The sequence below is a fragment of the Hyperolius riggenbachi genome, chromosome 4 (genome assembly GCF_040937935.1).
Source record: "Hyperolius riggenbachi isolate aHypRig1 chromosome 4, aHypRig1.pri, whole genome shotgun sequence".
Classification (NCBI taxonomy): domain Eukaryota; kingdom Metazoa; phylum Chordata; class Amphibia; order Anura; family Hyperoliidae; genus Hyperolius; species Hyperolius riggenbachi.
The window spans coordinates 210,508,170-210,523,719 of NC_090649.1; the positions used below are offsets into that span (position 1 = coordinate 210,508,170).

General features: G+C 44.2%; 1 protein-coding gene across 4 annotated transcripts in view; it reads left to right on the forward strand.

The window, feature by feature from the left end:
- The window catches only part of CLCN2 (chloride voltage-gated channel 2), a 270,689-nt gene that overhangs the window by 228,701 nt on the left and 26,438 nt on the right, over positions 1–15,550 (forward strand). For all 4 annotated transcript variants that reach the window (XM_068279352.1, XM_068279353.1, XM_068279354.1 and 1 more), the window contains exon 17: positions 13,541–13,686. In XM_068279352.1, the coding sequence (XP_068135453.1) occupies positions 13,541–13,686 (146 nt within the window). The remainder of the gene's footprint in view (positions 1–13,540; positions 13,687–15,550) is intronic.

Genomic DNA, 15,550 nt, shown 5'->3' on the forward strand with positions numbered 1-15,550 from the left:
GTCATCAGAGGCAACAGAACTGCCCTGTCTCCTCGTTCTGCTGATGGCAGGAGGATAACAGCAGTTGCTTCGAACACTCCTCCTGTATAAAACCTACAATTACACCAGAGGAGTATGTTTTGTCACTTACCAACTGGGATGACCAAGCAAAGATGCTGAATCATATAATTCCTGTGAGAGTTAATGGGAAACTAGTGGCAGGATTTATGGATTCTGGGGCATTTATTACACTTGTAGAACCAGATGTTATTACCGCGAGGTGCATGCTACCTGGGAGATGTGCCAAAGTTATTTTACCAGGCGGAATAAGAAAAGACATTCCTATGGCTGAAATCACTTTGGACTGGGGGCAAGGGCCGGTTCTGAAGACTGTTGGAGTAATGGACAAATTACCGGCTGCGGTGTTATTAGGAAACGATGTGGGCAACCTAAGATGCAGCTTAACACGCACTGGTGCCCCTGCCCCAGCCCCTCCTTTGAGAACTGCAGTGACAAGAAAGGAAACCTTAGAAGTTAACTGTATCGATGTGTATAATGTGGTTTCAAACATGTCTAAAGGTGGCCATACACTGGTCGATTTGCCATCAGATTCGACCAAAAGATAGATCCCTCTCTGATCGAATCTGATCAGAGAGGGATCGTATGGTCACCTTACTGCAAACAGATTGTGAATCGATTTCAGCCTGAAACCGATCACAATCTGTGGAGCTGCCGCCGCTGCCCCCCCCTCCCCCTCCCCATGCATACATTACCTGTTCCGGCCAGCGCGAGTCCCCTGGTCCACCGCTGTCTTCTTCTCCGCCTGGTCCCGGCATCTTCTCTGCATCGGCTCCCGGCTGGCATCTTCTCCCATCACCTTCCGCATCACACATCCGGCATCCGCGTATAACTTTCTGTCACTCCGGTGACAGCGGAAGTTCAAATAGAGCGCCCTCTATTTGTACTTCCGCTGTCACTGCAGTGACACAGGAAGTTATGCCGGATGCCATGATGCGGAAAAGATGCCAGCCGGGAGGTGACAGCGGGGACTCGCGCCGGCGGAGCAGGTAATGCATCTCCGCTGTATTGCGTTGGTCGTCGGGCATTCGAACGCCGCTATCGACGCACTCCCGACCCGCCGGCGATCGAGAAAAATCTTCCGCATGGATGGATCGACGGGAGTCGGCAGGAACGATGGATTTCGGACGGAAATTTATCGTTCTGTCAGCTGTGTGCGCGGCGATTTCACGGCCGTTTCGATCACTGTGATCAAAACGGCCTTAATTCGGCGGGAAAATCGTTAGGTGTATGGGCCCCTTAGCTGTGTTTCCTCTTCTAATGCTGAGTGGACAAACCCAAGAGTTTATATTGGCAATTTGGGAAGCAAAGGCAACAAACTGGAATTAAGGCAAGCCTTTAGCTGCTATTGACCTGTACGGCATGTCTGGATAGCACAGAATCCTCCTGGATTTGCATTTGTGGAGTTTGAGAATCACATTGATGCAGCCAGGGCAGTAGCTGGACTGAATGTACAAATTTTAAGTGGATGTCGAGTAAGAGTGAACTTGGCATATGCAAAGCCCAGAAAAAACACTTATGAACTCCCACCTAGATTCAGGAGAAATACTTAAGACAAAAGGGACATATCATTTGGTATGCATGGATCCCAGGAGTTTGCCCTACAAAGGGGTCACCTGGTGGTCCATGGAACGATAGGGGGAGGGGTGTGGCAAAACCTATATTACTATGCTATGTATTGTAAAATGTAATATTACTGTAATGTATCATGTTCATTGTATACTGTTTTAAAGCCAGCTAATTTAATTAACCTGCTGGGCGGTCTGGACGAGCTCAGCTCGTCCAGTACCGCCGGAGCCTGCCGCTCAGGCCCTGCTGGGCCGATTTGGCTGAAATAAAAAGCAGCACACGCAGCCGGCACTTTGCCAGCCGCGTGTGCTGCCTGATCGCCGCCGCTCTGCGGCGATCCGCCGCGAGCAGCGGCGAAAGAGGGTCCCCCCAGCCGCCTGAGCCCAGCGTAGCCGGAACAAAAAGTTCCGGCCAGCGCTAAGGGCTGGATCGGAGGCGGCTGACGTCAGGACGTCGGCTGACGTCGATGACGTCACTCCGCTCGTCGCTATGGCGACGATGTAAGCAAAACAAGGAAGGCCGCTCATTGCGGCCTTCCTTGTTTATTCTGGGCGCCGGAGGCGATCGGAAGAACGCCTCCGGAGCGCCCTCTAGTGGGCTTTCATGCAGCCAACTTTCAGTTGGCTGCATGAAATAGTTTTTTTTTTATTAAAAAAAAACCCTCCCGCAGCCTGCCTGGCGATCTTAATAGAACGCCAGGCAGGTTAAGAGCTTCTATTGTTGCTGCCTTAAGGTGCGTACACACGCACTACTGAAGAGAACGACGGGTCCGTCAGACCCTCCCGCTGGGCGGTCGTTCTCCCGACAGTAGTGCGTGTGTACAGTCTGTCTGCAGACTGATAAGGCTGTTTCTGAATGATCCGCTGATTTCCCCTGGACTCGAGCATGCAGTTATGACGTGGTAGCCAGAGTTGCCCCCCAGTATTTGGTAGTCCCCAGTACAGGTAGCTAGATGTAGCACCCCTCAGTATAGGCAGTCAGATGACCCCTGCTGCAGTATAGGTAGCCAGATATAGCCCCCCCCTCCCCCCCCCCAAAAAATATATGCAGCCAGATGTCTCCCGGCATAGCTAGACAGATGCAGATGGTCACTGCATTACAGGTGGTCAGATGTAGCCCCACCCCCAATCAGTGTTGCCAACCTTTCACGTTATTTTTTTTACTGACAAATACCTAAAAATTTACTGACAAAAGATTTTTTTTTTACCGACAAAATCCCCTGCGCTGCGTGTAGGAAAAATGGGCGTGACCACGCAACAAAATGTGGGCGTGGTCATGGGTGGGGCCAAATATACATGATTTTAATATTGCTGTGAAAGGTCTGCCAGGGAAGTTTGAGCTCTGCCATAGTGTTTCCCCCTCTTCTCCCAAAATACATGTAATCTTACAGTATTTCACCAAAAATCCACGTAATCTGGCAGAGGTTCTTCCAAAATACAGATAATATGGCAGTGGTTCCCAAAAAATAGATGTAATCTGGCAGCAGCGATTCCCCCAACATACACATAATCTGGCAGCAGTTCCCCAAAATACATTTAAGCGGACAGCAGTGGTTCCCCAAAAATAGGTAGCCCCAGGTCTATAGGTGTCCCCAGAATAGGTGGCCAGGGGTATAGATGTCCCCAGAACAGGTAGCCAGGGGGAGAGATGTCCTCAGAACAGGTAGCACTAGCCAGGGGTATATGTGCCCAGTATATGTAGGCAGGGGTACAGGGCCGGTTCTAGACTGGCACATATGAGGGGGCAGTCAAATGGGTAGGGGGCAACATGTTCGAGGAAATTTGAGGCGACTAAAGTGGGCATGGCAAGTAAATGCACATAATGAGAGACAGCGTTTCACCAGTAAATGCACATAAGAGACAGCCTTTCACCAGTAAATGCACGTAATGACAGACAGCTTTTCACCAGTGAATACACGTAATGAGAGACAGCTTTTCACCAGTAAATGCACGTAATGAGAGACAGCTTATCACCAGTAAATGTACGTAATGAGAGACAGCTTTTCACCAGTAAATGCACGTAATGAGACAGCTTTTCACCAGTAAATGCACATAATAAGAGACAGCTTTTCACCAGTAAATGCACATAATAAGAGACCACTTTTCACCAGTAAATGCACATAATAAGAGACAGCCTTTCACCAGTAAATGCACGTAATGACAGACAGCTTTTCACCAGTGAATGCACGTAATGAGAGACAGCTTTTCACCAGTAAATGCACGTAATGAGAAACAGCTTTTCACCAGTAAATGCACGTAATGAGAGACAGCTTTTCACCAGTAAATGAACATAAGAGACAGCTTTTCACCAGTAAATGCACATAAGAGACAGCTTTTCACCAGTAAATGCACATAATAAGAGACAGCTTTGCACCAGTAAATGCACATAATAAGAGACAGCATTTCACCAGTAAATGCACATAAGAGACAGCTTTTCACCAGTAAATGCACATACTAAGAGACAGCTTTTCACCAGTAAATGCACATACTAAGAGACAGCTTTTCACCAGTAAATGCACATAAGAGACAGCTTTTCACCAGTAAATGCACATAAGAGACAGCTTTTTACCAGTAAATGCACATAATGGCAAACAGCCAGTGTCCTCAGTATATGTAGCCAGCAGATATATGTAGCCAGAGGTATATGTGCCCAGTATATGTAGGCAGGGTTATATGTGCCCAGTATATGTAGGCAGGGTTATATGTGCCCAGTATATGTAGCCAGGGTTATATGTGCCCAGTAGATGTATCCAGGGTTGTATGTGACCAGTAGATGTAGCCAGGGTTATATGTCCCCAGTATATGTAGCCAGGGTTATATGTGCCCAGTAGATGTAGCCAGGGTTATATGTGCCCAGTAGATGTAGCCAGGGTTATATGTGCCCAGTAGATGTAGCCAGGGTTATATGTGCCCAGTAGATGTAGCCAGGGTTAAATGTGCGCAGTAGATGTAGTCAGGGTTATATGTGCCCAGTAGAAGTAGCCAGGGTTATATGTGCCCAGTAGAAGTAGCCAGGGTTATATGTGCCCAGTATATGTAGCCCGAGGTATATGTGCCCATGGGTAGCCAGGGTTATATGTCCCCAGTATATGTAGCCAGGGTTATATGTGCCCAGTAGATGTAGCCAGGGTTATATGTGCCCAGTAGATGTAGCCAGGGGTATATGTGCCCAGTAGATGTAGCCAGGGCTATATGTGCCCATGGGTAGCCAGGTGACCCCCCCCCCCCCCCCCAGCAGGAGGGGAGCAGCGCAGTGGAGGGAGAGCTGTGGCATCAGCGGCGGAGAAGGGGGGCAATTTCCCCCCCTTCTCTCACCTTAGTGCTCTCCCTGGCTCGCTCTCCCCTCCTGAACTAAGTGACGAGTGGCTGGCAGTGGCAGCGAGCGGAACTTCGCCGGCGTGGGCGTGGGATGATTTGCCGCTACTCTGGTCTGGTCCAGACCAGAGCAGCAGAACTTCTGGCGCTTGGAGCGAGACGGAAGGTAAGTCCCGCCCGCTGCCAAGCGCCACTCACTCAGCACTTAGTTCAGGAGGGGGCAGCGAGGGAGGGAGAGCACTAAGGTGAGAGAAGGGGGGGGGATTGCCCCCCTTCTCCACCGCTGCTCACAGCTCTCCCTCCACTGCGCTGCTGTCCTCCTGCAACAGAGCGGGCGGCCGCCCTTTTACGGACGCTGCTGAATTCCTTACGGAATTCATGGGCAGCTTAATTTGTATCAAAAATTACGGGCTGCCCGTAAATTTACGGGTGGTTGGCAACACTGCCCCCAGTATACTGTAGCTGACAAGATGAAGCGTCCCCTTCCCATATAGGTAGCCAGATTTCTTTCCCACAAATGTAGCCCCCCCAGTATAAGTATCCAGATGACCCCCGCAGTATAGGTAGCCATCTGACCCTTGCAGTGTAGATAGCCAGATCCCCCCTGTATATTGCCATATGACCCAAACAGTATTGGTAACCAGACGACCCTGCAGTATAGGTGGCCAGAGGTTTCACCAGTGAAGGCAGCTAGAGTCCCCCATTATGCAAAGCGCAACGGAGTGAGAGCCAAGGTAAGTAACTCACCATACAGGCTGGGAGAGACACACGTGATCTGACTTCATCTTTAGGTTCCTGGACTCCAATAGCTGCGTTGTCAGTCATCACGAAAACTGCCGGTTGTGGTGAGTCACATGATGAATGATGTCCTGCAGCTATGAAAACAAGGTTGCCAAAGAGGAAGCCAGATCGCTTGTGTCTCTTGCGGCCAGGATGGTGAGTTACTTACCTTGACTCTCACTCCAGGGAGGTAGTTTACATCACTCATCAAATAACAAAGCATACATATGTGGATATTGCAGCTAAATGCCTCCTTAAAATTAGAAAAAATGACTTACATGCATAGAGGTTCTACTGAAAAGTTTGATAAAATTTGGTGCAACTGGCTTGCCACAAATGATTATGTTGACCCTGATCTTATCAGGGATCAGATTTTGGCAAATATCAGGTTAAATGTTTGATAATTGCTGTTTTGCAACTGCCTAAGTAACTTTGTATTTTATACTCTATGTATGAAAGCCCTGATGTTCTACTGTTGTATCTGACTTCGACCTCAATAAACTAAGTTTTGTTGAGCAAAAAAAAATAAAAAAATAACAAAGCATGCAGTAACAAGCTGTTTCGGAGAACAATCCTTGTTCTTATCTGTAAAGCTGCGCGTTGTAAAGCTGTGATTGTGCAGCTTTACAAATAAGTAATGTTTTCTAAAACTGCTTGTTACTGCATGCTTTATTAAAGAGGATCTGTAACCTCAAAAAATCCCCAGGGGGGTACTCACCTCGGGTGGGGGAAGCCTCCGGATCCTAATGAGGCTTCCCACGCCGTCCTCTGTCCCACGGGGGTCTCGCTGCAGCCCTCCGTGCAGCCGTGACATAATATTTACCTTCCTGGCTCCTGCGCTAGTGCTCTGACGGCTGTCGGCTCCGAACTACACGGAAATACCCGATCGCCGTCGGGTCTGCTCTACTGCGCAGGCGCAAGTTTCCGGCGCCTGCGCAGTAGAGCGGACCCGACTGAGATCGGGTATTTCCGTGTAGTTCGGAGAGAAAAGCAGCCACAGCGCCCCCGCTGGAGCCAGCAAAGGTAAATATTGAAATTACAGTCGGGCCTGTCGCCGGCTGTTCAGAGGGCTGCAGCGAGACCCCCGTGGGACAGAGAACGGCGTGGGAAGCCTCATTAGGATCCGGAGGCTTCCCCCACCCGAGGTGAGTACCCCCCAGGGGATCTTTTTCATGTTACAGAGTCTCTTTAATAAAAGAGCTTACATTTCATGAGCGGTGCAGAGTTGCAGACTACTTCCTTACAGTGCATAAATGAAGTATGGGCTGCCTTGGACCTATTATGAGTTGTCCGTACATGGAACACTTTGGGGAGGGTGTGTGTGTGCATGTGTGCGTGCGTGCGTGCGTGTTATTGAGTACTACTTGCATATTAAATTAAATCAGCAAATCACTGCTAATTATTTAGATATTTGAATATGTTTTTCAATTCACGTCTTGAGTCTTATGTTATCACTTTTTGCTTGATTGTTCAGGGATCAGTACACTGGTGTCAGGTTAGCTGAATAAGTACTGTTCACACTCTCTTTATTTTCTGGGGGGTTTTTTTGATTGATTTTTCTTTCTAAACTGCTCATCTTCTCACATGTCATTATTTTTTTCTTCCTTCTAATGCTTCTATTTGCCTATTAGTGGATGACAGCACCCAAGCACATCAGAAGAAAAAAACAAACTAAGATGATTCTGAATAAAAAACGTAATAAGCTTTAATTGCAGTGCTGGGTTAAAGTGCCCTATACTCTCTCTTACTAATGATGTGTTGGTGAGAGCTCTATATGTACTTTTTAGAAATTACTCTGCCAGTCACATTGGCCTCTGTGGTCATGGAGATATCAGTCTCCAGGATCACCCTCATTTCTCCTTTACTGAACCAGCTTTGTTACCATGGCAACTGAGGATGCCTGGTCTCCACAGCAACAAGAAACGAGTGAAGTAACATAAGAAATATACGCCCTTTGTTATTTGCTTCATTGTGCAACGCAGCAATATGTTTGTGTAGTGGGATTTAGCTGTAGCATAGCAAATGAGGAACACACCTGTTAAATGCAAGAAGCTAGACTGAGAGTGATATAAATAATCCCAGAACATAATAAATGATGTTTCATGAATATCCCTGCAATCGTATATCTAATAATATTGGTTCTATGGTTGCTGTATTAGCTTTGAAGCTTATATTATCTTTTCTTTGTATTGCAGAAAAAGACCATGCCAGCATTTATATAACAAAAAGTATGATTTAAGTAACATACTTTGCTTTTATTCTCTTGAGTGACCTCAGGCATTACAGCCCATGTTGAAACAAAAGAAACAGCCCTGCACTGTCTTCACACACTAATGGTAGGGTGCTTAAAAGAGTGCTGGTCCAAATACTGGGTGGTGCCATTGAGTCTGTGCAAAAATACAAAAGAAACAGGAGCGCAGCTCTAGTGCAATAAAAATGTTTTACTAAAAATGACACGCTTTAAGTTACACTCACAGTGTATCAGTTGGTACATGCGCCTGTCAGGCCTGCCGGCAGTCCTCTCCTCTCACCCGCGCTTGGCCAGAGTGGCGGGGGCCAATGTCACCGGTGGGGAGCTGGAAGCGGTGGGCGGAGCCCGGTTGCGGGGATGCCATCTGACGTCACGACGCGTTTCGGCGTTAACCACGCCTTCGTCAGGTGATGCGACGGTGGGGACGGCAGTCTTTTATCTACCCTCGTGTGGGAGGGGAGGAGGAGGAAACTATGGGACTTTCCAATGCGTAAATGGAGCAGCCTCTCGGGGCTCACTATTTGATACATATATATTTTAATAGACACAATATAACAACAAATAAATTTTACATTAAAGAAACTGTTATTAAAATTGATAGTGTGTGTCTCTATACTTGTAGACAAGTGCGGGTGAGCTATTTCAGTTAGGCTTTAGGGATGCTAATGGCAACCCTGATGGAAATCCAGGCCTGACAACTCCAGTTTTTATGAATGTTCTATACCCTGGACAGAATTACATGATCTACTACTGCCTTCTTGTACTATCAGGCTACTAGACCTCTAGATATACTGTAGTACCCCTATGCTTAAATTGTAATGGGGCCTTGGAGGGGGGCGGGACCAACCAATACTAATTCTGGTGCACTTGCTGGCTTTCATTCTAGAGCTGCCTTCTGCTTGACAATTATGGCCTCTTTGTGGCCTCTGATGATGCAAAAGGTCGGTTTCTGTAAAAGTCATGAGGGATGTGAAGAGAAAGACTTCACTTTATTTAACCTTTTCATGACTGAAGATATTTCAATCTTGGATGACAAGAACATATTTTACAATATTTACATTAAAATACAATAACTCTAAACTGCTTTGTGTATTAACACAACAGTGTCCCTTCTTTTTTAGATAAGGATACACAAGGCATTATTTTGGCCACGCATTATGAAGTGTTTCAAGTTGTGCTTATTATTATTAACAAATCTGTTGACCGCTTTGTAAAATTTAATCTGCAGAGAACAATATTATATAATGCCTAGATACAAACTTAAACCTATTCTGTTTCTCTCAATGTCTGAGATACCAGAGATGTTTTGAATTATGGGGGCTAAACATGCCATCCCCAAATAAGCATCAGTATATCTATTTATAAGATAAATACGTTTTGAATCAAGATGATACCATTTATTGGCTAACTTAAAAAATAAAAGTAAGCTTTTGGCTATTCCACCTTCATCAGAATTGAATCCTGTATGACTGGAGTTATTGTTAGAGGATTTAGGTTAAGTTAGCCAATAAATGGTATCATCCTGATTCAAAACTTCTTGTTTTTACTGATGGCTAACACAGTGCAGTACTCTACTGCTTCTACCATAGATAAATAAAGCATTGTGAGCCATTATACAAAAATCACATTATATACCACTAAATATGTTGTATTAACATCAGTGGACACAAAATGCATTTACAATACTGAAATTATTTTAATTGGTGAACATTTTTTGACTTTTTTATTTATCCTATTTTAAACAATGTTATTACATTTGTGTTTTTTTAGCATATGCAAAAAAGGAACACTTTTCCCTTAAATTCTATCGCTTTCTGTTTGCAAATCAAGCAGAAAGAGATAGATACACCCTGACAAGGCTGCAGCAATTGCATATGATCAGCCAGGATAATGGCAGCCAGTCCAACAACTCCATCCATGGAGCTGGCCTGTTTGATCAAGAACTTAAGAAACCTGATTGCAGTGTATAAATAGTGGTAGATATTATTTTGAAATAAACAGGAGCATAGATTAGCTGACATCCAACACAAGGACATGTTTCAGTGCACATCACTTTACTATAGGGCCATTGCAAAATGCTGCATCCTGTTGTAACTGTGGGAGCTGCAGATCCTTATTTGGGAGTCCTGTGCAATAGTCCAGCGGTGATGTAATGTTATATGGCAGTGACGTAGCAGTGCTCATGAATTGTGACTGTCATTTGTGATGAAAGCCTGTGCAACGGATGATCCAAATATGTTTTTGAACTATTCTATTTAAATGCAGAGGGGCAATACATCAGTGGCCTTACAATTGTCAGCTACTGAAGAACTGCACTTCAGGACTGCCAGGAAAACATCAGTCTGAACAAGCACTTATGTTGGCCACACAAGGATTACATTTAATGCCATCTTCTTATACTATTGATTTCAAACCAATGACAAAAGTCAACACTTTCAGTGCTTGAAGATTCTGGCATTGAGGGTCAAATGGAGTTTATATAATGCTGGCATCTTCTGCAGGACTTTAAAGAGTATACATTTATGAGAACAATATGACATTTGTTTCACTGGCATTTGGCCAAATATATTGGCACCTGCCTAAATGGTCAGAATGCCAACAGAGAGAATTTCACAACTGTGTGAACTAATAGAGGGGTTCCTTGAATCCCCTGCAAGTTCAATAGTTGCATTCCTTGTTTTAGAGGTGGAAGCAACTGCTGGATTGTGCTTCCTACTTGTAACAAATCCTCATCTACAGGCCAAGACCAACTGTATTTAATATAAATGTAAATAATAATTGTGTAAATGAAACCTAAACTGCTTTGCTCCTGTGGAGAAGAGCCTGCTTACTGCTTAGTCAGCATAGGTTTCAGTCTTCCCATCCCTGAGCTTTAGATCCCAGCAGTCTTAAGCTGGCCACTAACGGTCCAATTTCTAGCGAAAAATCGTTCGAGCGATCAGAAATTCTGATCGGACGAAAAATCGTTCACTACACCATCAACTAACCAATCATTGCTTCCTATCTATCACGATCACCAAGAAAATCCAAATTTTCGTTCGACGAAATTTCATTCAGGCGACATTTTTATCACTCGTTCATAATCGATTGTGTCCACCAATGGAGATTATTTACAACCAATCCGATCAGAATTTCTGATCGCTCGAACGATTTTTCACTATAAATTGGACCGTTAGTGGCCAGCTTTAGGACTGGACAACAGGAGGGCACATGTAGCCCTTCTGTCACCCCATTATTGCTGCATTGTTACGTTTTCATTCTAGCAGGAGAATAATGTTCTGACATGGGCAAGACATGTTTAATATTACTAACAAAAAAACTTTTATGGCACTCACTGTAAATGGGTATCTGTTTCTTTTTTTACTGCACCAGAAAATCCCACACAGGCCCATATGCAATTAACTTTTTCTTCTATGACTTAATTTTTCTACTTACCGTAATAAACAGTTGGTAGAATAGTATTATCAAAACTGCTTTATGGATTTTCTTTCTTGCTGGTGATTTAAAGATGGCCACTAACGATACAATTTGCCCAACAATCTTTTATGAACGATTCTTTGTATGAACGATTGGAAAGTATCATTTGGGACCACTTACTGACAAAATTTTCTACCCAATCCGATCAGATTGATGAAAAAGATCCAGCCAATCTGATCAGATTGGTTATGAGACTTTTGTCCATTAGTGGTCTCAAACAATCATTTCCAATCATGCATATGATTCATCGTTCATAAACAGTCGTTCGGCAAATTGTATGGTTAGTGGCCACCTTAAGAGGCCTTTTATTGACAAGGGCCCATATGCAATTCACTTTTTCACTTAAGTTTTCTCCTAGGTGATAATTTTAAATTTAGCAAAAAAAAATGCATTTTAAGCCACCAGAAAGCAAAAAAAATACTCAAAACAGTTTTGATAGTACTTTTACACCTACTTTTTGGTATTTTTTTGTTGAAAAGTGCTGGCAAGTTATTTTAAATTGAAGATGAAAAATTATCTCCTAGAAGAAAACTCAGGTGAAAGAATGAATTGCATATGGGCCAAGGTGTGAAAATATCACTTAGGAGAAAAATCAGGAGAAAAAGTGAATTGCATATGGGCTACAGTGTAAATCAACAACAGAGAGAAAGTGGTTGTGTGCAGCAGGTCTGCTCACCCCCTTCTTAGGATTCCCCTATTTCTCTGAGCCAGCAACCCGCAATGGTTCATCTGAGGTTTGTACAGTATGTTGGATCTTCTGCCATACCGGAAAGCCTTACATATTTAGCGGTGGGAACTTTCCTCGTTTATTTGTCAGCTGATTTGTTTAGCGATTGTTCAGGGTACCAGTGTAAAATAAACTCCTTGAACGACAAACCAAGGACTGCAGGCCAATGCTTTTTGTTAGTACACAGAAATTGTGGTATCCTTAGAGGTGGGGCAAGCAAACCCACTACCACTCTATTGATGGTTCATAAACATTATCGCAGAAATAAGTTGGTTGGCATTCCATTACAATATACTGCAAAAATACCATCTTTAATCACGTATATTTCAGCAGTGAGCTCATCAGTACACTGTGACGCATGCACTTGCAAAATATTTGTCCTTGGACTCTGTGATGTTTACTAGTAGCATTTCTTTTGCTAGGATATTGTTATATATACAATTCCTAGAAGGCAGATGACAATTAGACAAGTCCAGGGAAGTGCAAAACTAAAAACTATGCAGCAGAATATTTTGACGTGTGGGTGAGACAAGCGTGTGCACTGCCCTATGTATAGTTTGCAAAGGCAAAGTGTGTGTTATCTAATCACAGCTTTTTAACTGTTATAATCACTATATGCAGGTCCCTTTATAACATGAAAATGTGCACCTTTTCCACAGCACAAAACCTGTGACATGTCCAATGCTTATTTTTAGTTTATCTCCACCTGTAAATTCAAGACACGACACAGACCATTTATATTGTGCCTTTCTTCTCAAAGTGCCAGAGCTACAGCCACTAGAGCACACTCCATAGGCAGTAGCAGTGTTAGGGAGTCTTGCCCAAGGTCTCCTTACTGAATAAATGCTGTCTTTCTGAACAGGAAGAGCCGAGATTCGAACCCAAGTAAGCTTTTCTCAGTGTTCACTATTTTCTCATTGAGCATTTCAAGCTTGCCTATGGTAGCACTAGCAACACTAAAATGTAACACAACTACAAGCACTTGTTAGCATTGCTGCTCTTTTCCTTTGTGTGACACAAATCTATTGACAGGTACAGTGTTTGTGGCTGATCTCTGACACCTCTCATCGCCTTCTGAAATGACCTCATCATCCCTTCCATGGGGAGGTCAAAAAGGCTATTGTTTAGCAAGAAAGGCCAAAGGCTATGAAATCCACATTTTTCTGTTTTCCTTCTGGACACATATGTGCATTTGCATGTTGTTAAATGTGCCTTTCTGATACCACAGGTTTATCTGGTAGTACACTTATTTAGCCATTGCTGACAGCTCCTCCCTTACAGCACATTGATATGAAGATTGTGAAGCGCTTTGCACTGGAAGTCAGTGTAATGAAATATTGATGCAGTGATTGTCTCTTTCTCCAGAGTCCATGGTGTTGCTGGGCTCCATTGACTGCTCTCAGCTGGTGTCTTTGTTGCGATCGCAGCTCAGCAGAAAACGTCGCCTACAGCAGCTGCGGGATGGAGAGAACGGAGGAATGAAAGTAGCAGAGAGCACTGTGCGATTTCAGGTACATTAGCAACATACTTACAACACTCTGTGTAAATCCATCATCCTGTTTGGATTCGCCAATATTTGCTGCTACATTTCCTTTCACAAGACCAGCAGATTTTACAGAGTAGTCTTGCTAATGCGGTATCTGACAAGTGTGTGGCTACTTTACAGTGAATTTAGGGGGGAAAGGGCAGATCTCGCTGCATAGGAAGTAATAAGCTACCAATTCAATTATCTAAAATGTGACATTTCACTATTTTATAATAAGACCAAATCCATATTTTGGACAATGTTTTTGTAAGAGATGATACCACAGTGCCATTGTACCAGTTAATACTGGTGAATGAAACATGGAACCAGCATTCAGCATTTTATATATAGCCCTATGGTAAAACTTCCTACATTCTGTTTGTTTTATGTACTAAAAGGAGCGACAGTCATGAGGAAGAACACCCACTTCCTTTCAACACACTACTAAAGGGTCCAGCAGAAGCCAGCAAAGTTTCTAAAGCCAAGAACAGCAAGCATCACTTTAAGTACAACCACCAAACCTTGTCGCTTCACTGCTACTTATAGTTCATGTTATTTTGATGATCAGGGGCAGATCCTATAGGGAATTTGTAGGCACACAGTCCACTTTCCTAGTCCACTAGTAGTTATTCAACGATCAGTTACAACATCAAAACCAGTGAGGTAAAGTGGATAACACTGATTGTGGCAATGGCACCTGTCAAGGGGTGGGATATTTTGGGCAGCAAGTAAACAGTCAGTTCTTAAAGTTGATGTGTTGGAAGCCAGGAAAGGCAAAAGGTTCATTGATGCACCATGACAGCAATGTGAAACAACATACAGTGCAGGGGCTTAACTAGAAATCACTGGGCCCCGCTGAAAAACTTTAGATGAGGCCCCCCCCCCTACTCCCCCCCCCCCCCCCCCCACCTCGCTTTCTGCACAGGTAAACTGAGAACCAATGTTCTTCATTTGGCTAGTGCACACTTAAATATGTTTTCCCCATGCAGATAAAAACTGACAGCAGTCAAGCACTGCCTGCATTTTCTCTATCCATTACATTAGCTAATGTGATAAAATGTGCATGTTTTTCACACATACAGACACACATGGGGCTTGATTCACTAAACCATGATGAATCAAATATCACACCTTATCAAAGATATCACACCTTATCAAAGATATCACACCTTATCAAAGTTAACACACCTTATCAGAGTAGCATAGCAAGCGCTACAAACCCCCAGGGGCTCAGGGCAAGTGCCATTGCCAGTTAGCAGGCATAAGTCCGTAGTGCTCGCTATGCTACTCTGATAAGGTGTGATATTTGTCATAAGGTGTGATATCTTTGATAAGGTGTAATATTTGAGTTATCACGGTTTAGTGAATCAAGCCCATGGTGTGCAGAAAAACGCACACAGAAAACTGACAGACAAATGTGCTCCCAGCCTCAGCTTATTACACTCACTCTGTCCATCTCTGATGGAGCAGAACTGACTCTGCAGACTTCTCCAGCATCACTACAGTACACAGTACTTGGGGAGGGGTAGAGAGGTTGCGGGCTTGGCGCTGTACGGAAGAGCCTTCTACACACTGAATAGGGACTGTCTACAAAACTTTGTATGATTCGTCCTCGCTTTGGCAGGACATATACTAAAAAAATGTTGTATGATTCCTTATCAGTGGCTGAGCAGATGCAGTCATTAGAACAATATCTCAGGACAGGGAAAAATAACATTTCATGTCAATATCTCAGGACAGGGAAAAATAACATTTCCCCCCTTACGGGGCCCCCTGCGGCTTCTGGGCCCCCCTGCGGCTGCATCCCTTGCAGAGTCTATCGTTACGCCCCTGATACAGTGCCTCACAGC